General features: G+C 48.3%; 1 protein-coding gene across 2 annotated transcripts; it reads left to right on the top strand.

Moving 5' to 3' along the window:
• Positions 1-5,003: 5,003 nt before the first annotated feature.
• Positions 5,004-16,129, top strand: Znf488 (zinc finger protein 488). Of its 2 annotated transcripts, none has more exons than XR_004945858.1 (2): positions 5,004-5,204; positions 13,556-13,657. XR_004945858.1 is itself a non-coding variant. In XM_036198477.1 (2 exons), the coding sequence occupies exon 2, from the start codon at positions 13,795-13,797 to the stop codon at positions 14,779-14,781; it is 987 nt and encodes a 328-aa protein (XP_036054370.1). In that variant the 5' UTR covers positions 5,007-5,204; positions 13,702-13,794; the 3' UTR covers positions 14,782-16,129. The 2 variants fall into 2 exon arrangements, 1 of the variants encoding a protein (XP_036054370.1); XM_036198477.1 differs by lacking the exon at positions 13,556-13,657 and adding an exon at positions 13,702-16,129 and having other exon boundaries at positions 5,007-5,204.
• Positions 16,130-20,358: the final 4,229 nt, after the last annotated feature.

The following is a 20,358-nucleotide window of genomic DNA, read 5'->3' as shown; positions in this document are numbered from 1 at the left end:
GTGAACCTCTCAGGTGCCACAGAGCCGAGGCTGAGAGGGCTTCGCTGCCGTGCCCTGTGTATCAGGGTGAGGATTTTAATAAAAGAAATAGTATATTGGAACTTACTGCTCATTAACAAATCTGTCTCCCAGGGAGACGCTCTATTTCTTGAGATGTAGGCTACCCCGGTCTTAGACGGATCCTAGAGAGAGGCAAGGCCTCTTCAGGACCAAGACTTCTCTTTCCAGATCCATCATGCCATCCCCAAGTCCAGCAGACTTCAGAGGGTTCTCTGGACTTCTCCGGAGGAGACAAATATGTGTTGTGTCCATCGTCAGTATCATATGCGCTCCGTGAGAGCTGTGCCTTGTGTGCTCAGCCATCCAGCCTGCCCAACTGTGTCCATGTGCCTACCCAGCTGCTAGGCACACCAGAGCTGACAGAAGAAGCTAGCAGCTGCTTACACTGTAGATCTCGAGCTGTTATACTATGGGTCCTGCATCTGTGTGCTTAACCTCTCGGAGGACACAGAACTTCCATCTGGCCCCATTTTCGGACTCATTTCCAGAGTGAGAACCTGTGCTGGTTAGATTTTTTAAATCGACTTGGTAGAAATTAGAATCACCTGGAAAGAAGGGACCTCAGCTGAGGAATTGTCTCCAACAGTCCAACCTGCGGCCATGGCTTAGCAGCGCACTTCCTGGCTTTAGAATGCCTTTGTCCGGCAGCATGTCACCCAAGGTGTGCCCAGGGCGGTTATGTGCAGCTTCACTTGGATCAACAGTCCTCCTATCCATCCCAGGGCATGGCTTAGTCCCACTGGACCTCACAGCAGGCTTCCTTACAGAAGGTAAGACATAGACAGGTAACAGGGTGTCTACTGAGTATATCCTTTGGCCTCACAGGAGCTCTCTGGAAGAGTTGGCCCAATGAGGTGGTCATTTCCAAAAGCTCACCCTTCCCTTCCCACCAGTGCTAGCTTAGCCATCGATGAGTCAAGATCTGTTCATGCTTCTCATATGGTTGTCCCTGGGCTAAGCAGAGGATGGAATTCTCTTTCAAAGGCAAGAGTGCTGGCCTGGCTGGGGAGCTGAAGCTAGGACCATGATTTCCAAGAAGGTGAGAGGATGTACACCAAGGGTAGCTGAAGGAGACCTGACCACAAAGCCTCTGTCTGGTCACCAACAGATGCCTTCAGCAGCCTGTGTGTACCCCGCCCAGGACACTAATAGCCTGGGACGTTGGGCGGATGCTGGCACAGGTGAAGAAAGTTCTCGGAGGCCAGCCAGGACTTCCTTAACCTTCCATTGGCTGTACTACTGCTTAGGTTTAGCTTGCTCAGGAAGGAACAAATCCAGTCTCCATTCCCTCCCTTGACAGCCAGAACGGGCCTAAGGGTCAGTTTGGTCTACCCAGCGCTACACCTAGACAGATTAGACTCCTATTGGGATGGGAAGCAATCAAATGCTTAGGGGCAGCAAAGGCAAGATGAGAAGCCCCAGTGGTATTAGCAGTCTCTGCATAGGCCCTGGTGAGCTGCCCAGAGGGCTGAGGAGGCAGTCTCTGGGAGCCAGTGGGCTGAGCAGTATCAAAGACCCAGATGGGGCCAGGGTAATGTACAGCACCCAGAAGCCCTACAGTGGCCTCCTTGCCTTCAGGAAGTAAGTCAGCCACAGAGGGCTATGATATGGGGTCTGAGCACACTGGTCTGACCTGTTTGTAGAAATTGGGGGTCCCTGAGCTTCTGTGATGATGGTAGAATGACAAGGAGAGCAACTGTTGCTCCCCAAGAGTTACTTGGAGGCTGGACTGGGCAGGAATTTGCTTGTCCAGGACAAAATGGAGATCTTGGTGATTTGACATGGCTTCTGCCCTGTGTCTATTCTGCCTTGGACTGTAGTGGGTAGCCATTCCAGCTTTGACCTGGAAGTTCCAACCCCCCCTGAGGCTTCGGTAATGGTCATGCCTACAAGGCAGGGCTGAGAGAGGACACTGAAGACCCAAGTTCCGGATGCTGGGGCTCTCTTGGTTCTAGGACCCTGGACGCTGGAGGTAGACGGAGCTCCAGAGAACACCGCCAGACTGAGCCATACCTTTGCCAGACCCTACAACCTACCTATCCCTTCATTTGTAAGTTACCCCACAAAATAAACCTCCCTTTTAACTATGTGGAGTGGCCTTAATAATTTCACCAGTATTGGACCTTTGCAATGGTAGAAACTTCTGGAGTCCAGGCTGTATAGATCTCCTGTACTTTTGTTTTTATTTAACATATATGTTCCTTTTAAAAATCACTCCATTTCAGTTTCTTGAGATTTATTTTGCTATTCATTTTCTAATACATTTGGATAGATTTCTAGTTCATTTATTTCCTTTTCAGTTAACATAAACTTTTTGTTATAAACACAAACCCCATTTCTTCTTTCATAGAATATTTAAAATTTTGTTGTGTGTTGTTTTGAGTGATTTTTCTCCCTAAGACACATTATTATATGTATGGATTAAAGCTTTCAATTTTGTGTGTGTGTGTGTGTGTGTGTGTGTGTGTGTGTGTGTGTGTGTGTGTGTTTAACATTCTGTTTGCCATTGATTTCCACATTAACTGCATTTATGATCAAAGAACCTGACTTGTACAGTACTTTTCTTTTAAGTTTATTTTTTTGAAATTTATCTTAACTCATGATTTGGGGAGCCCCATTGAGTAGAGCTTAGTAAGTGTCTTGCTGTTAAAATCTGAATTTTGGCACATGTTGTATTCAAGTTCTCCAGTGTAACAGAGGATTTGATAAAATACCCCTTTCCAGAAATCATTTGTTTTAGTTATGGATGCATACATATTTATAATGTTTGTTGTTTTCTTGGTTAATGAAGCCTTTTCATTAGGAACTTGTTCTCTTTAGCCCTAAGAACAATTTACAGTGTTGAAGTTGATTTCTTTTGGTCTGCTCACCATCCCTGCCCTGGGTATCATTTATGACCCCTTCTTGTTTCAATTTTGCTTGTTCTTATTAGGTATTTGTCTTCTAAATGTATGCTGCTTGATGAAATGAATTTTACCTGCCATTATGAGTGTGTCATTCATTGTTACCATTTGGATCTCCCCTCTGTGTGTGTGTGTGATTCAGATCTCTCTCTCTCCCCCACCCATGTGTATGTGTGTGTGTGTGTGTGTGTGTGTGTGTGTGTGTGTGTAACTGGAATGGAGTATTACTAGAACCTACCCCATTCCCATACTCTAGGACACATCCCCACCAAGGAGACCACCTCCCAGGCTGCTACTAGCCAACAGCTGGGCCCAGCAATCTGGAAGTGGGCCCATGCTAGTAACTTGAGATTCCCTTCTTTCCTGGTCAGACTGTTCTTGCAGCTGGAAACCTATTTCTTCTTCTCCAGTCCTTTTTCCTTCCCTCCTTCCCTTTCAAAGAACTTTACAAATTGGTGCTGATGTGTATCGTTCCCCCAGCTTAGCATGTTTTCGGCTCCTCTGCACTCCTAAGCTTTTCACCAACATTGGTGGCTTTGCACCTCTGAAGATATCTTCATTTTCTGCTTACTCCCGAGCAGTAGTGCAGGTGGACACTAATTGTAAATATGTATATTGCTTTTCCAAGGCACCCGAAGATCTTCCAGCCTGATATTCATGAGCAATGTGTGGCTATTTGTCAGTCAATGTTTCCTGGCTAATCCATGTTTTGAGCTTAGTGGCTTCTAAAATGTATTTCTCTGACCTTGATGATTGCCTGTGTGGGTGCTTGGAGATCTGGTCAAGTGCCTAATTTTTATTCTCCTTTCTATTAACAAATAAAATTTGCTGTGGGAACATCACTGTGGTGGTTTAAATAAGAATGACTCCCATAGGCTCACATACGTGAATGCTTAGTCACTAGGGAGTGGAACTACTTGAAAGTATTAGAAGGATTAGGAGGTGTGGCCTTGTTGGAGGAAGTGTGTCATTGGGGGTTGGCTTTGAGATTTCAAAAACCTATGCCAAGCTCAGAGCCTGTCTCTCTGCCTGAGGACCAGGATGTAGCTCTCAGCTACTCCCCCAGCACTTGCCTGCATGCCACCATACTTCCCACCATGATAATAACGGACTAAACCTCTGAAACTGTAAGAAAGCCCCCAACTAAATGTTTTCCTTTATAAGAGTGACTGTGGTCACAATGTCTTTTCACAGTAATAGGTCATTGACTGAGACCATTGATTCTGAGGGATGTGCAGCTCCAACCTTACCCACCTCCCATTTACTTTGGTAACTGACTCCCCAAACCCAGGGAAAGGTTCCAGAGAGTCCTCTGTTTATCTCTGTGCATCCTGGATCCCCATTGGCCTCAGAACAATTATGTCAATGAATGGGTGAGTGAAGCAGCTGGGGAGCTTGGTTGGTTTTCCTTTCAGCCCAGAAGGAGTCTCCTTTCCCTACCTACTTCCAGATGATTAGCAACCAAAGTTCAAACAGTAGCGCCTACCCACACACAAGAGTACTAGAACTGGTCAAGCACCACCCTGCCTCCGCTCTACCCTATCTTCCCTGAAAAATCCCTGGTCCTGCAGGACATGGCCTAATGTACACCCATTCTCAGCCATCTCGCTCACAGGGACCCTCACTCTGCCTCACTCTACCCTCCTTCCGGGGTAGTTATCTAGAGGACACCTGCTGATTGATGACAGGCAGGGACCTTGCTGCCATGCACAACTTGGAAAGGCAGGGAGGCAGCTGGTACACCAGTGAAGGCCAGGAGGGCGCTGTGAAACCGCAGCTGCAGCTCAGGCGGCTTTCCTGGAGGTTAGGGGAAAGCGATTTGAGCGCAGACAAGAGTCCTTGGGCATCTCAGGCAGCTTGCACGCCACCAATCTGCCACCGCGGTCAGGGCCAGGAGGGTCAAGAGCCTAGATGTTGAAGTGCACTGTGCAACGGCTCAGAGGACAGAAGACATCACTTCCAAGCACAGCAGGACTGAGCCTGGAGCTCCTGGCTGCCAGTCAGGCTCTGGAGCCTGCCGGCGAGGTGGGAGAAGACGGCAGAGTGGAGCTACGTCCCTGGTGCCTCCTCAGCCTAGAAGGGCCAGGGGTGGGGACTCTGTGGGCTAGGGAGCTGAAGGTCCCGCCCCCAAGGCGGGGCCTGGACTCCTTGGGGGCTCCTTCCTCAGCCAAGTTCAGCCACGCAGGCTAGCTGCCCCGCAGCTGGTACCCACCAGCCTCGCTGATGCTGCGGAGAGCCCAGGTGAGACGCGCACCGCGGTTCTAATGGATAGACCGGAGAGCGGGAGAGGGAGGCAGATGCTTCTTCTTCCCGTGGCCTTTTCCTGGGCAGAATTCTCAAGTCTGCCTTCGCTCTGAGGGCGAGATTTCCCTCCCCCACTATGGCCAGCTCCTACATCTTTCTCCAGTCCAGTCCACTCTCTGGGGGCCCATCCTCTTGTCTCTTCCCATGCCTCTCTCCTCTCACTTTCTTTTTCTTGTAGGGCTCCTCTTTATTGGCGATTCCTTCTTGCACTCCCGTTTTCTTTCCCTTGGTTTTTTTTTTTTTTTTTAAATCTTCTCTTCCTCCTCTTTTCTTCCCGTTGCCACCACTTCTTCTTCTTGTTTTTTTTTTTTTGTTTGTTTGTTTTTGTTTTTGTTTTTGCATACAATTCTGTTTGGTTTTTCTCCTAGACTGACGTTGTGTGTGTGTGTGTGTGTGTGTGTGTGTGTGTGTGTGTGTGTGTTTTGCAGTTCTTGATTTCACGTTTTCACGCACGCATCCCTATACTCTATTATTCTCAAAAGGGCTTGTGCTGATTGCCTTGGTAAGAACCATGACCTGATCCCAGATGTGTTCTCCAACCAATATTTACAAAGATCTAGAAATGTAACTCAATGCCTGTTGTGGAAAAATACATAAATGTCTGAGTTTTCTGGGTGAGCAGAAAGAAAATACCTGGTTTTGATAAGATGCTGCGTCCGTTTCTTGACATTGTTTTCTTCTCTAATAGGCACAGACAGCACACCAGGCAAGTGGATCCTTGCAGCAGCATTTAGGGGACAGCTCCAACCATGCGTGCCTGTGTTCTGGGCAAGCTGTGCTGTCAGGTTCTGGGGCACAGTGGGTGGTGTTCCAGTAGGAAGACAATGGGAGCCCAGGGCTGGGTATGTTTTTGTCCACATGAGGTCGAAGAACAAATGTGAAAATATTTCATGTTACCCTCAAAGATTACCTTAGGAACATTTTAAACAGAAGAAATCTAGGAAAGCTAGTCTGCTTAAATTGTTAGGGAACCAGGTACAGCATGTATACTGAAGCAAATGTTTGTTGCTTTGTTAAAGATTTAGTCTTGACAAAGATGCAATTTCACATTTAATGATATTTATGATCTGTCTTTATATTTAAAAGCACATACAGAACATACACCAACTTGCTTGTTTTCAAAGATGTTAATCACCAGTTAAAGTTTGCCACCTTATTTTCTTAGGAATAATTTAAATTGACCTTGTAGTTTATTGTGCTTTTAATGATAATTCTGCCAGTTTAACTTTTCACGGACGCAGAAAAGGAAGCTTGTCAATAAGTGAGCAGAAGTAGCATCTGGTCAATGAGGGTTGCGGTGTGGTTAGTTAAGAGTTTGCAATGCTATACTAAGGAATTCTGAACAGTTAATACACATGTGCTGGGAGCTTGGGTTGGGGAGGCTGCTCGGCACTGGAGCGTTCAATTGTCCTGTGAGTCATCAAACCACTGGCTCCAGTGAGTCAGAACTGGTAATGGCCGTGGTGAAAGGGGTAATTTTCAGCTGACTTAGAATTGCATGGCAGTTTTGTTTGGCAGATTTCTTCTTCAGAAATCCAGGAGCTGGCGGCTTATATTTAAAACAGATAAGCCATTAAAAAATGTATATGAAGCAAAGTCTTGAGTTTCAATGTTTTAAATTTTATTTTCCTTCATTACACAGTCTGTATCTTTATAAAAATGTCACTGCCCTTCTCTCTTTAGATGATGCTACTGCTTGAGTATAAAAGGGTCTCTGTTGAACAGCCTGGTAGATAAGCCATGTACTTTATCCTGTGAATGCTGGCCTGGAGGTAAAACCCTGGCTAGGGTGGGACACCTGCTCTTCCTTTCTGATAGTACCAAGAACAAGAGCTTCCTTATTGAGATCTCACATGCCCCTTTAATCAAATTAGAAGCACCCTGAATTAAAAATCACTATTCCAGTTTTATTTATAATGTGATTAACGTCCTGAGTGGCTGTCCTGGGTCATCTGCCTAGTGAGTGCCTAGGCTGAGACTACAATGCAAGCTATGTCTTGGAATCTGAGTCCTTGGGGCCAATTCAACACTGCAGGTTGAATATATCACCCCAGATAACCCTGCTTATTGGCTGGTTGGTGATGTTTATTGGAGTGTGGCTCCTTGCTCTAGTGTCCTGGCCATCTTTGGCCATTGCTAACCCTGAATTCACCTAGTAGAGCCCCTAGGAAGCACCGTTTTTGTCCTCTGAGTTCATTGACTCTGTTTCCAAAAATTCCTGGGGATGGAAGGGTGAGGATATGTCATCTACCTCGATGTGGGTCCACATGGCCAAGTTGGGTTAGTACTAAGTGTAGCCTTGCTGTAGTCCTGGGAATCAACTTTGCTTGCATTCAAACAACATTGGTCTAGAAGACTAGAGCTTTAGCTGGACATGAGACCTCTAGGAACTAGTTAGGAAGCCCTCTTAGAAGCCCTGATTCTCTACAAAAGCCTGAAAAGCTTTTATGCTTCCAATGTTTCTAATATTTCAGAACTAGGAGATGCCTAGAAATAGGAGCATTCCCCACAGAAAAATTCAAGTGGTCATCATTCTTATACAGAAGGTGTTAATGTATGATTACGTTCTGGAATCTTCCAAAAGGGTCTGGGAAGACTCCAGAGACTAGGGATGCCAATAGTCTAGATACACTGGGAGTGTTTTATGCCTTGTTTTGTTTCAATTGAGAAGAAAAGCAAATACAGGATACAATCTAGCAGGAATTATGGTGTCATGGAGCAGAACTTGTTTCTGAACTGCAACTCAGATCCACAGGAGTTGATACAGTGTTAAGAGGACTTCAGAACTCTGAGGCATCCAGTTGTCTAATAAGATTCTTATTGTCTGTATACAGGACAAAAAGGAAAGAAATGGCCTGGCTACTTGATTATTTTTAGCACCAGTGTGGGCTTATTTCTTTGAGTTCACAAGTAATGGAAAGTTGGCCATGAGGTGACTGTCCCTTTGTGATGAGCATGACAACAGTTTGTCTTCAAACTGAGTGCTGAGCCAGGTTCCTTGGCACTTTACACATGCTGATCTAACCAATCTTTAGGATAATATGGTGAGATGGAGTACCCAAATGTTCCCTTTTACAGATGAGAAACAGAGGTCCTAGTGTGGATAATGGCAAAGAACAATGGAATCCAGGTCTTTTGTCCCTGGAACCCATGCACTTGACCTTGATGATGTGAATGTGGGGTTCCACAGTAGCTGGAACAGCAAGGGTAAATGGGAGAATGTAACCAGAGCCTCTTAGACATTGGAATGATGAGTCTATAGTTTGTATTCAAGCAGGAGTAATAAGACTGTAAATAGATTGATCTTTCAGAATGTAGCACTTGCTGTGTTGGTCAATGACAGTACCCTGGTAGGATATATAGGGAGAAGTATCTACTATGGCAGGGAAGATGGGCTGTGGTAAGATATCTATCTTGTTGATTGGGAGATCCTGGTGTCAGAAAGCATTCTGATCATAGGATCATCACGTGATCTGAGGTCTCTGAGGATGGTGGGAGGGTCTTGGAATTTCTTCTTTTTTTTCAGATAGAAGAACATGGAGTGGTTCTGAACCACATTTGTACAATTCAGAGGGGTGCCTTGTGGTGAAAAGAGCCAAGGATGATAAGAAAAGCCTTTTAGTGGAACACATACAATGATGGAGTGACAAGGACCCATAAAGAGCGTCAGGATGGAGAGACCAGGATGAACTGAGGCCATTGAGGACAGCCCAGAACAACAAAGGGTCTTTTCATATGGGGTCCAGAGCAAGGAAAAAGGACTGCACAGATCCATGGCCACCTAGGGCAGCTGGCGTCTGTGGGAGGAGAATGAGGGAGGGGCAGTTTGCCCAGAAAACAGCTGCACAGGGAGTGAGTCCACAGGCACAGGGTGGTGGAGGGGCAGGTGAAAAGGCAAAGGTGCCGAGTGCTGTGTGATTGGTCAGGCTTCTGACCCACAGAACTCAGTGGCTGGGATGTGGAGTGGCTTGCAGATGAGCCCCCACATCTGTGGTGGCCATCTGGGAGGCACAGGGCTGAGGCAATGCAGCTGCAGCTGGAGATGGCCCTGGGAAAGATGGTAGCATTAAAGGGAGGGCTGGGAGTCAGGCAGCAGGGTTTCTGCAGGAGTAAGCCACAGCAGCCTCACACTCTATTCCCTTTTGAGAGGCTCCATCAGGCAGTTTTCATGGAGGATAGACGTGGGAGTAGGCCCTGAGACGGGCTTTAGAGGAAATCCCGTGCACTTGCCTGCACCATTAACCCCAAGCAATGCTGATTCATGAGCCAGAGGTAGTCTCAGGGAGGCAGGCAATGATTCCACATGTACACATGCACATGCATACAACCATATACAAAGGCATATACAGACAAATGCACACGCTAATACCTGTACATGCTCATATAAGTGCACATGCATAAGTCACACACATATACACACTCTTCTTTGTACTGTCCTCTGGTTAGTTATTAGTTTGCTTTTGTCTGCTTCATTTCTCCTTTCTCTTTCTCCTCATTTATTCATTTCCCCCTTTTATTCCCACCACCCTTATTAAGGATTGGGATGATGGCTTTGATGGGGTATATGGTTGGATTGACTAGCTAACTTAATAGCTGGCTTTCTCCAGATTCACAATGGTGTCAAAAGCTGCCCTGTGGAGTTGAGCAAAATGACATGGGCATAGGTTGGCAATAAATGTTGGGTTGAGAAACACATGCACTGCATAAGTTTTGTGAAAATTAAGTGAAATCAAATGCACAGACTTGTTGATCTATACACACTTAAACAGTAGATTATCCCCACTTTACATTTTATATAATGAAGCAACCTGGTGACCAGCTCTCTCTCCTGTATGTCCCTGAGAAGAAGGTGGTCACATCTTCTTGCATGCCACTGAAAGTTCTGGTTCCTGGGATTAGCTGTCTCTGATTGGAAAATGCTGCCTGGATCATGAAGTGGCATCATGGGGCCTCTGAAGAGCTGGGAACGAGTGCAGTGAGATCAGGGAATTTTGATGCAGGGGATTTTGATCCAATTGTCTGGATCCAGCTGACTTTGGAGAAGTATCTGAGATTAAAGAAGAGGCAGAGGACTTGTGTGGTTTAGTGTACTGTGGGAGTGTTCGTATAAATGTGTATGAATATATTTGTGGGAGCATATGTGTATTAGTGTGTGTTTGTGTGCAAGTATATGTGCATTTGTGTGTTAAGTGTGTGTGTAAAGTGTGTTTGTGTTTGCGAATGTGCCTGTGTGACTGTATATGTATGTCTGTGTGAGCTCATGGAATAGAAACTCACTCCTGGGGATCAAACAGACTTGCTCTTATTTGAGAAAGAGAGGAGCAATTTATTCCAATTAGTTATATCTGGGAGATCAGGGCTGAACTGTGGAGATGTTTTTAGCCAATTTCATAGTAGAGACTTGGGGCTCTGAGGGGCTGGTTGCTTTGCTCAGGGTTACCCTGGGGCTGTTGTTGCCTCTGCACTCTCAAAACACTGGGCAGCATGATGTCTGATGCTTGATGTAGTCCCACTGAAGCTGTGGTTTAGAAAGGATGTTGAGGTGGTCCATTTCATCCCATCAACACACAGTATGATGAGGGACCTGGGGACCCAGAGTCACATAGAGGAGGGGACTGGTTTTTTTTGTTTTGTTTTGTTTTGTTTTTGTTTTTGTTTTTGCCACAGCAGCTATTAAAAACTTTTGTCAGAGGAGAGTGTGTTGAGGCTCCTCTTTGCTGCACTTTGGGTAACTTATGCATTTTAACTCCCCCCAAAAGCTCATGCTGGTTGAATCTCTCTGGGGACTTCTGAAGGAAAGGGGCAGGTGGGAGATGCATGTGCTGTGTGCTCCCTGCACAGGGAGGCGGAAGGCAGTGAGATGATGCAGCTGCCCAATAAGCCTGAGTCCCAGTGAGGATGGAGCCTAGTCACTTCTAAGTCACTCTGACTCAGGGTAAGGTTTTCCAATGATGAAAACCCTAGAATCCTGGTCCAGTCAGCACTGTGGTTCTGCCAGCACTGTGGAGGGAGATGGTTAGGTTCTGTTTCCTAAATTTTAGAACCAGACGGCTGAGCCAATGGAGAGGGGAGAGAGCTGAAGGCATTGCTTCCTGTGTGCTTCCCCCATAGTGTGCTGTTCTCTCTAAACTATGGCACCTCCAGGCACAGTCAGAAGCCAGGTCACTGGTAGATGCCCAGTGGTTTGGGACAAGTAGACAGTTGACATGGGTAGAGGGGAAGTGAGTGGGTTTAGGTGAGTGGCGAGCAGGGAGCCTCAAGCTCTAGATAGGAACAAGGCCAGGTGGAGCGCGGACTGTGCCTCAGGGTGACCCAAGGGCCAGACACAGTCCATACCCACCCTGCCAAGTATTCCTCTAGCCCTCTGGTCACTTGCACCTACAAAAGCCCCTGTATCTGTCCCTCTCAGTACCTGAAGTAGCACACCTGACAACAAGAATTAAAATCATCTTGCCAACCAGCAAGGAAAACTGTTAATGTGGGTGCAAACACATTAGAATTGTTAGGTAAGTCAAGCTGGCAGGTGACGCTGTTTATATTCTGCTGATTCGGTAGTGGCTGCCCCAGATGCAGGGATGATGCTGGTGCCACGGGGCTGTAGCCTCTGTGTGTGTATTTGCTCACACGTGTGCACATGTGAGTGTGTGTTGTGTTGACATCCTCCCTGATAGAGTCCTGGAGGCCAGCCCTCAGAGTTGGGTGGGGTTGTCACTTCTAGACAGTCACAGTGCTTTGGATAAAAGTAGCAGACATCAGCTTTGGCCAGCTCAGAGAAGGCATTTATTAAGCTATGGGGCAGAGTAGGTCCCATCGTCAGAAGGATGGCTGGAGACCTACCTGGACTGGAGAAAGACAGGGACTGAGCAGCAGTGGAAAACCCCAGGAGTAGGAGCACACTAGAAACTGGACTTGGCTGGGAAGATGCTGGGTACAAAAATGATCAGACGTTTGATCTATTGTCCCAAGAAGCAATAATCTTTGCTTCCTTTTGACTGGTTTAGGAATCTGTTGGTCCAGATAGTACCCTCTGATTGCTTGCTATATGACTCACCTAGGTGCCCTCTGGGGGTAGACAGTGGCAAAGGCTCTTTCTTCTGGGCCTAAGACATCAGCAGAGTAGAAATGACATTCATCCCTAGAGCTGCAGCTGGACAATATGAAGACTAAGGCAGGGGAGGGCAGGGTGCTGATGGAGGCCATTCCTTTGCTTGATGGGCAGGCTCTTTAGGGACCCTCAGATCTGAACTCGTGGGGAGATCTGTAGCTCTCAAAGGAAACGGTGCTGAGTTATAATCTCAATTAGGAGCAAAAGCCACTTCTAAGCATGTGTTTGGTGGTTAGCTCCCACAGTGTGGGAAGAACATCCATGAGACCCTGCCCTGGCATCCCTCGGGACTCTGGGGCTTTAGTCCTCGGCTGCTGCGCCCCACTGTGGCTACCCATGTACCTCCCTTCCACTTGTACCGTGACCCTTTGACAGCTTTCCTTTTGTGACTCAGAGGACAGCCAGAACTAGGTGAGGTGAAAGCAACGTCTCTATGGAGCAGTCCTGAAGCGTCACAACAAACACCCACCCTTCTTCCCCGTCTCTGGCTTGTCTGTCAAGCCCCTGACTCCCAAAGGACTCCACAGAAAGCATTCCCTGTCAGGGACCGGAGCAGGGGGAAAAGTGCATAAAACTAAGTGGTGGCCACTGGGTGGTCTCGGCCAGACTCCGGTCCACAGGGAAAGGCAGCCTGATCATGCAAGGCTTGGGTGGGAGTAGGGAGATCAGGATAAGGGATCCAAGATTGGTCCAGAGGGATCAATGCATGTGGAAGCAGGCTGGAGTCGTGATGTGGAGACAGGGGTCGCTAGTGTCGGAAACAGGGAAGGAGAGGCATGCCATAGCAGCCAAGATAACCAATCCATGCACCTCCCAAATGCCTCCTCCTGATGCTGTGGCTTCCCCCAGGCTCTGGACCAGTCAGGGCCAGTCAGAGCTCCTGGAGCAGGAGCTGATGGTACCTTCTTCTTGACTGCAGGGTCAGCTTGTGGGCAGGTGTCCAGGATCTCCTGTTTTCTGCCTCACAGCAGGCTCCCTTCCTTACCTCTTCAGCTTCTGTGGTTCTGAGCCAGGCTTGTTAATCGAAGTAGCTATTTCTGCGGCTTCTCTGCCTTTCCCTGAATGGGGCCGTGGCACATTTATCTGGTGCCAGTGCTCCAGCGCTCTTTCTGGCAGACACCTGTCTCCACCTGCTGCTGGAGTCTAAACTATCTGAGCTCATCCTTTCTCTCTTTCTCCTCAGATGAGCCTGCTCCCACTTCACAGACAGCAAAGGAAGGCCAGAAAAAGTGGGCTGGGCTGGTGTCAGCCTACATGGGACACTGAATGACCAGTGCCCACCTCATCGTTACTCTTTTTTTTTTTTTTTTTTTTTTTTTTTTTTTGCAGAGAGTGGTCTAGGCTGCCTTGGGGACTTTCCAGTCTCATAGCTCCTCCGGGGGTGGAGACTGGTCCTTTGAAATTCCAAAGCCCTCTAGATGAATGGCTGCTGGAACATCCACCCTGCTTAGCCTGTCAGGCCTTGCTGATCACATGGCTGAGGGCAAAGGGGTTTCTCTGAGTTCTTCAGTTGAGAAAAAATTGAGTCTCATGGCCCCAGAGCAGGTCCAGGCAGGGCTGATCAAGAAGACAAACCTGTCCTCTGGAGCTGCTGCAGGTCACGCTGGCCAAGATGTGGCCTGTTCTGAACTGAGCCTGTCGACAGCACTGACCAAGCCTCCACTGGACAGGCCTCTGGCCTGTAAGGCATGCACAGAGCTGCCATGTCTCCAGGAGAGGCCAGGGGATAGTCAGGCCCAGAAGAGGAAGCCAGAGGACCCAGAAGGCCAGCTCGGCACTCAGCAGCCGCTCTTGGATCTCCCCAGAGCCTCAGTTGCTGGCACAGTGTGCTCAGTGTGGCCAGGTGCAGGCAGGAGTGGGCAGAGAAGCGCTTTCAGCAAGCCGGCCAAGCGCCCAGCAGAGAAACCCAGGCGCTCCCACATGTTTCTGGCCAGTGGAAATGCAGAGGGCCCATGGGAGCTCTCAGGACTCATCACCACTGTGGACATCCCGTGTTGGGCTCAGCTGTCAACTTTCAAGGTCATGGGTGATTTCTGGAGATTACACACATTATCCCAGAACATTCTACTCTGCAATGCTTTCCAGGGGGCTTCCACACCATGGCTGGATCACACCCAGGTGCAAGTACCCACATCCTCACCACCTTCTGCCACAGCCTCTCGGGCTCTCTTGCCACCCACGCTCTCCTCCCCAGGCTTGTCCACTCAGAACTGGTGTGCAAAGTGCAACCTTGCCTTTCGTCTGACGGCTGACCTGGTCTTCCACATGCGGTCCCATCACAAAAGGGAACATGTAGGCCCTGATCCACATTCTAAGAAACGGAGAGAGGAAGTCCTCACTTGCCCCATTTGCCATGAGTACTTCCGGGAGCGCCACCATCTTTCCAGGCATATGACCTCACACAGTTAGTAGGTGGCCAAGGAGAAACCCAACGGCCATAGTATCTAGTGCTCAGTGGTGAGGCACAGGGGATTCCTGGCCTTTATTGATAAGGTTGTCTCAGGTGTCTTCAAGGTTGTTCCCTTTGCTTCCCAGAGATGAACAGCTCAGTTATAATGTGTCATGTCCTAGCCCCTGTGATATGTTTTCCTGGAAGTTCATGCATTAAAATGGTGAGCTTTGCTCATGGGATAAGGGGACCCATGACCCAGGGAACAGGGCTGCTCCTGGCTCTGTTCCTCGTGCCCTGCATGGAAGCATGTGAGCACAAGACGTTGGCTTTGCTGGCAAGCAAGCCTGCATTCAATTTGGGCTCTCTTACCTAAGAGCCGCGACCTTGGACATGTTCCTTTAACTTGCTGACCCTCAGTTTTCTTGTTTTAAAATGGTGTGTTAATGAATGTCATCAGTCTTGAGGAAGGTATGTGGTGAGTGGCCAGTTCGTTTTCCTAGTAGATAGTGAGCACTAGGCATATGAAATTCATAGTCACTGCTTGAGCTGGTCAGCTACATTATTTGTGAAACCTCAGGGGTGAACAAGTACTGGGTTTCGTCTGCAGCAAGGCTGAAGACGAGCTTGGCTTGGTAGACGTGGCTCAGGCTGCATTCAAGTCTATGTCATTTTCCTGCTGGACGCAGTGAAGCTGGGAGCGGAGATGGCAACCGAAAAGCTCAGCGAGATTCCCGGCCGCCTGGGTCACAAGCCTAACCTCCTCTGAGACAACCTAAATCAGGGCTTCAAGGGACTAAGTGGAAAAGTGGCCTGGCTGAAGCCCTGATGAGGGAGTCAGGGCAGCAATCAACCCTCCTGTTCTCCGGGTCTTTGCACTGTGAATATGGGAGATGAGGAAAACAGACGTGCATCATTCATCTGTGTGATTCCCAGGTGACATGCTTCCTTGTGATCCTGAGCTGGGCAGGAAGGGACAACTGGGGGGAACTAAGAATGAGGTCCCCAGCAGGGACTTTACCTCTGGTCATGCCTCCCTCACAACACTGGAGGACATAGGCAGTGAATTCTCATACCACTGCAGAAGAATTTAAACTTGAGAAGGTTAGTGACTTTCCCAAGGCCACTACTCTAGAGTATTGATAGAAGAACAAAATCCAGTCACCCCCCCCAGATCTGAGTTTATGTCTCTTCCAGCCTGCTGCATGTCGGCTTAGCTAGTATGGTCACAGAGCATACTGCATGACTTAAGAATTGGAACTTAGAGGCTGGCCTAGTCTCCTCACGTCCAATTTCAACTTAAACTTGCTACTTGTGCACAGATACAACACAATACACATGCACACACATACAGACACACACACAGACACACACACAAACACAGACACATACATGCATACACACAAGACACACACATACACACACACAGACATACACAGACACAGACACATATGTATACTCACACATACAGACACACAGACACACAGACAGACAGACAGACACACACACAGACACACACACACACACCACTCTTTTCTTGAGCACTTTTCTCCATCCTGTCTATAAGTAGTGTATAGATTTGTCTTGTTCACTGTAGCACTCATCACTAGAGTGAAAGCGGACTCTGCTGTTTGTTCCTGCTGTATTCCCATCATCTAGAACAAAGCAGACATACAGTAGGCACTCAACACGTATCTGCTGAGAGAAATAGCAAGTTACCAAATAAATGATCTGCCTGACTCTGGCCTTGCTCCTGACAACTCGAGTTGGCAAGGGGGGCAGGAGGTGCCATCTGTCAAAAGCAGGTTCACGCTTATTTCTGGCCCAGTGGATAGACTGGTGATTCCGATGCCGTCTCTTTGAAAGGGGAATGCTTCTGTCATGAGGTGCAGCTGATGCTCGGGATTGATGCCAGCTCAGCTGTTTTGCAGCCCTTCAGATTTACAAGCTCAAAGATGTTTGGGAGTCCATGGGAGACTTTGTTAGTGACACAGTTCCTCAGAATAAGCATGCTGGGCTCTCAGGCTTCCTCTGGAGGTCAGCTCCCCTCTCCTCTCTTCATGTCTCTTGTTCCCCCTGGAGAGGCCACTTTAAACCATGACTTCCCGAGTTATCTCTTTCATTAAAAAAGTAGCCTGGATATTTCCATTCCTCAAAACTCATGTGGAAATTCTGAAGTGCCAGCATCTCGTTTTCTTTCTGAAGACATGGCTAAAAACAACCACCTCTGAACTAGGAGGTGGTCCTCACATAAGGTGTTCTGTCCACTGACACCTGTCCCTCTTTTACTCTCCAGAACTGTGAACAATAAATTCCTGTTGTTTATAAACCACCCAGTCTATGGCGTTTTGTTATAGTAGCCGGAACAGACCAGGCAGCCGCCTTCTATACACAGTTCAATTACTGCTTCTAGGGGTGTAGGAATGACTCAGTGGTTAACAGTGCTTGCTGATCTTCCAGAGGACCCAAGATGGGTTACCAGCACCAACGCTGAGCAGCTGCAACTGCCCTGAGCTCCAGCTGCAGGGAACCTGGTGCCCTCTTGTGGCCTCAAGGGGTGCCTGCACACATGTGGCACAACCACTTCCACATCTATAAGTAAAAATAAAAGTAATTCTTGGAAAACTAAGGCTTCTAAGAAGTCCTCAGGGGCCAGGGGTTATGACTCAGTAGTAGGGTGCTTGCCTAGCATGTGTGAGACACAGGTTCAGTCTTCAGCACTGCCCAGAATTTAAAAAAAGGAATGTGAAAATGAGGCTGAGGAGGGCCAGGCTGAATTCAGATCAACCTACTAGACAGTTACAACAGCTCATCCTGAGCACTCCTAGTGCTGAATTTAGACCATCATTGGGCTTTTCTTTTTACTGTCATCTTGGAAACAAGTAAAATCACTATGATGCCAGGTCCTAATTCTAAACTTGTTGCAGATTCCTGGATCTTTAGGTCAAGGGTCCTAAATGCAAATGACTGTGTATGATTAGAAAATCGTATGTAGGTGAAGGGGCCAGAGCACAGACATGGTGGTGGCATACCTTGGTGACAGGTCTTGCCATGAGCTTGGGTGTGTTTCCTGGGAAAAGCCTCCCCAGAACTGGCCTAAAAGAAGCTAAAAGAGAGAGCAGCAAGCCAGGATTAGTGTAAAAGCACTTGTCTACTAACTTAACTGCTGCTTAAATGCAGCCAGGCAGATGGATGCCTTCTTGGGGTGACTTGGAGGGTTTCCTGGACCAGGGTTGGGATCTGGTATGTCTGGCTTCCTTCCGCTACATTCTGGCAATGTGGGTGACATGGACAAGTGGCATAGACTTGCTCTGTGGAGAATAAAAGAACCATCGGCTGGTGCCCCACCCCCAAGTCTGACAGGCTTCCAGCTGATGAATGCACCAGGGCCCAGGCCCACCCGTCTACCCTCACTCATGGCCCTTATCCTCATGAGCGCTGGAAGAGACGTGCTGCACAGGATGGAAATATGAAAAGCCCAGTTACAGCCCTTGCCTCCTCCATCCCCCTGGGAAGGGATGGCACTCACTAGATGCCCCTGTAAGCTGCTTCTCCAGATAGAGATTTCACATATCCCCATCATTTTATACTTTCCTTATTACAAGTCTTGTGACAGGCCTAAAGGTCATATAGTATATGAGATATGAATCTGCTAGGATAAGCCCCTCCCCCTTTAAGGAAGTTACTCTATGATGTGCTGTGACTTAAGATACCTCTTAGGAGAAAATGTTTAGAAGTCTGTTTTGTATGAGGGGTGGGAAGATTTAAATGTAGCTTTCCCTCTTTTATCCATGATGTGTTTCCTAGGTCTGGAGGCAGGGGACCTATGGTGTCTGCTCCCCTTGCTGTTCTAAGATCCTCAGGTTAAGAGGCTATCTTCAGCACTAGTCGCTGGTCTGTAAAGCAGAGCTGAGGTCCCCAGGCCAGGTGGCAGCAGCTAAATCCCTCAGGAACCAGTAGGTGGTAGCTAAGTGCCCTCCTGTGGGGACCTGGAGAGCTTGCTGGCCCAGGAGTGGGCTTTAATATGCCTGGCTTCCTTTCATTGCATTCTGGTAATGGCAATGACTCTGGGCATTGTAGGGTGAGTGAGACAGGAGATGGCCAGGGGCCTCTCCTCTGCTGTACTGGCCTAGCCTCAGTAGGGGTTCTGTAGGGACCTCCAAATGCTCTCTTTACCTCCTTTGTTGAGTGGGGATGGGATCCCTGATACCGGATACCGCCTGCTGTAGGAGCCAGACCATACATACTCCAGCAAGACTTTGGAGGTCCAAGTCCTTTCCTTTGATGACCAACTGCACCTGGCATGGCACTTGAGCACACACAGTGCCATCTTGCCCACGTTGGTCCTCTTGGTCACACCCCCGCCAGGGTGAAGACTGTGCCAGATCCCTAACACTCATCCCTCATCCCCGGACCTTCTCTGGAGCTCTTTGTTCTGTATTCACTCTTTGCCTGGCATCCTCAAGATTTGCCCCAGGGAGAGAGGCAACCGTACAGAAGGCGATGGGTCTAACAACCCTGCATTTGTTTTCTGTACCCAAAGGCTGGCTTTGGTTGAGAACAACAGAAGCCCCTAAGGCAGGTCTTGCCCAGAGCCAGTTTGGAGTCCTTCCAGAGCTCTTACAATCCACTAACCGTGTAAGTGGTGTGAACACCCGGACTATTAGGACCAGCTGGACTCTCGGGCACTCCAGCACCCCGGATAAAGGTCAAGGGAGATGCCTCACCCTTTCCGCTTACAGTCTTAGGTTCCTTCTCCACCTGATCTGCGGGATGGGAAAGGTAAGTCTGACCCTTGAGAGGAACACCATCAGAGATCAAGGCCTTTCAGTAAGATCAGCCCCTTGCAGCCCATAGATGAGGTAAAAGGTTGGAGTGGGTGTTCAGGCACCAAGCTGGGGCCTCAAGACAAGGGAGAGAATGACAGATGGAGCCAATATGGACTAATGTTAGATATTAACTCACCAGACCCTGGTGTCAGTATGGCAGAGGGGCAAGAGAGGGCGGTGTCGGGAAGTAATGTATGGGTGAGTCCGAGATGCTGAGTTGGGGACAGGAGCTGCCTTGGGTCAGGTGGGGCCGGAGAGTTTGGTGGCACAGAGTGTCTAAGCACAGACAGAGCTTCGGGGACCTGTATATATGTTGTTCCTTGTTTCTTTTACTTAGTCTTGTCTCTGAGCAGGTACCGTGAGAAGCTCCCATAAAGAAGGCTGACTTGTTCTTCTGTGCAGAGAATATTGGTTTCTTTCCACTTCAAGTCCCCTCCCCAGGCCCAGGGGACACTATGCACCATGTGACAGGAACACTGGGATCTTCAGGCCATTAGATGTGGGTTGAGGTCTCGCCTATCCCCTCTCCAGCAGCTCCAGACTGCACTAGTCTCTAAGAGAAAACAATATGGCTGATGGAGGCCGAAGGGGGTTTATGGTAGGAGCCTGGATTGTGTCCAGTATCAGAAGAGCAGCCTGAGAGGTCTGGCTGGATGGTGGGTATTAAAAATAGGTGGCTTGGGCCTCCTTAGGGCCTCCACAGCTGACGTCACACCTGGAGCTGCCTCCTGAGGATGCTGCTGCTGTCGGTCTGCCCACTGGGCATCT

This window comes from Onychomys torridus, chromosome 9, assembly GCF_903995425.1.
Source record: "Onychomys torridus chromosome 9, mOncTor1.1, whole genome shotgun sequence".
Classification (NCBI taxonomy): Eukaryota; Metazoa; Chordata; class Mammalia; order Rodentia; family Cricetidae; genus Onychomys; species Onychomys torridus.
This window is presented reverse-complemented; position numbering and strand designations above follow the sequence as displayed.

What these genes read in the sequence shown, in the direction of transcription:
- Znf488 (XM_036198477.1), top strand. Translation starts at nt 13,795, where the DNA reads ATGGCTGCTGGAACATCCACCCTGCTTAGCCTGTCAGGCCTTGCTGAT.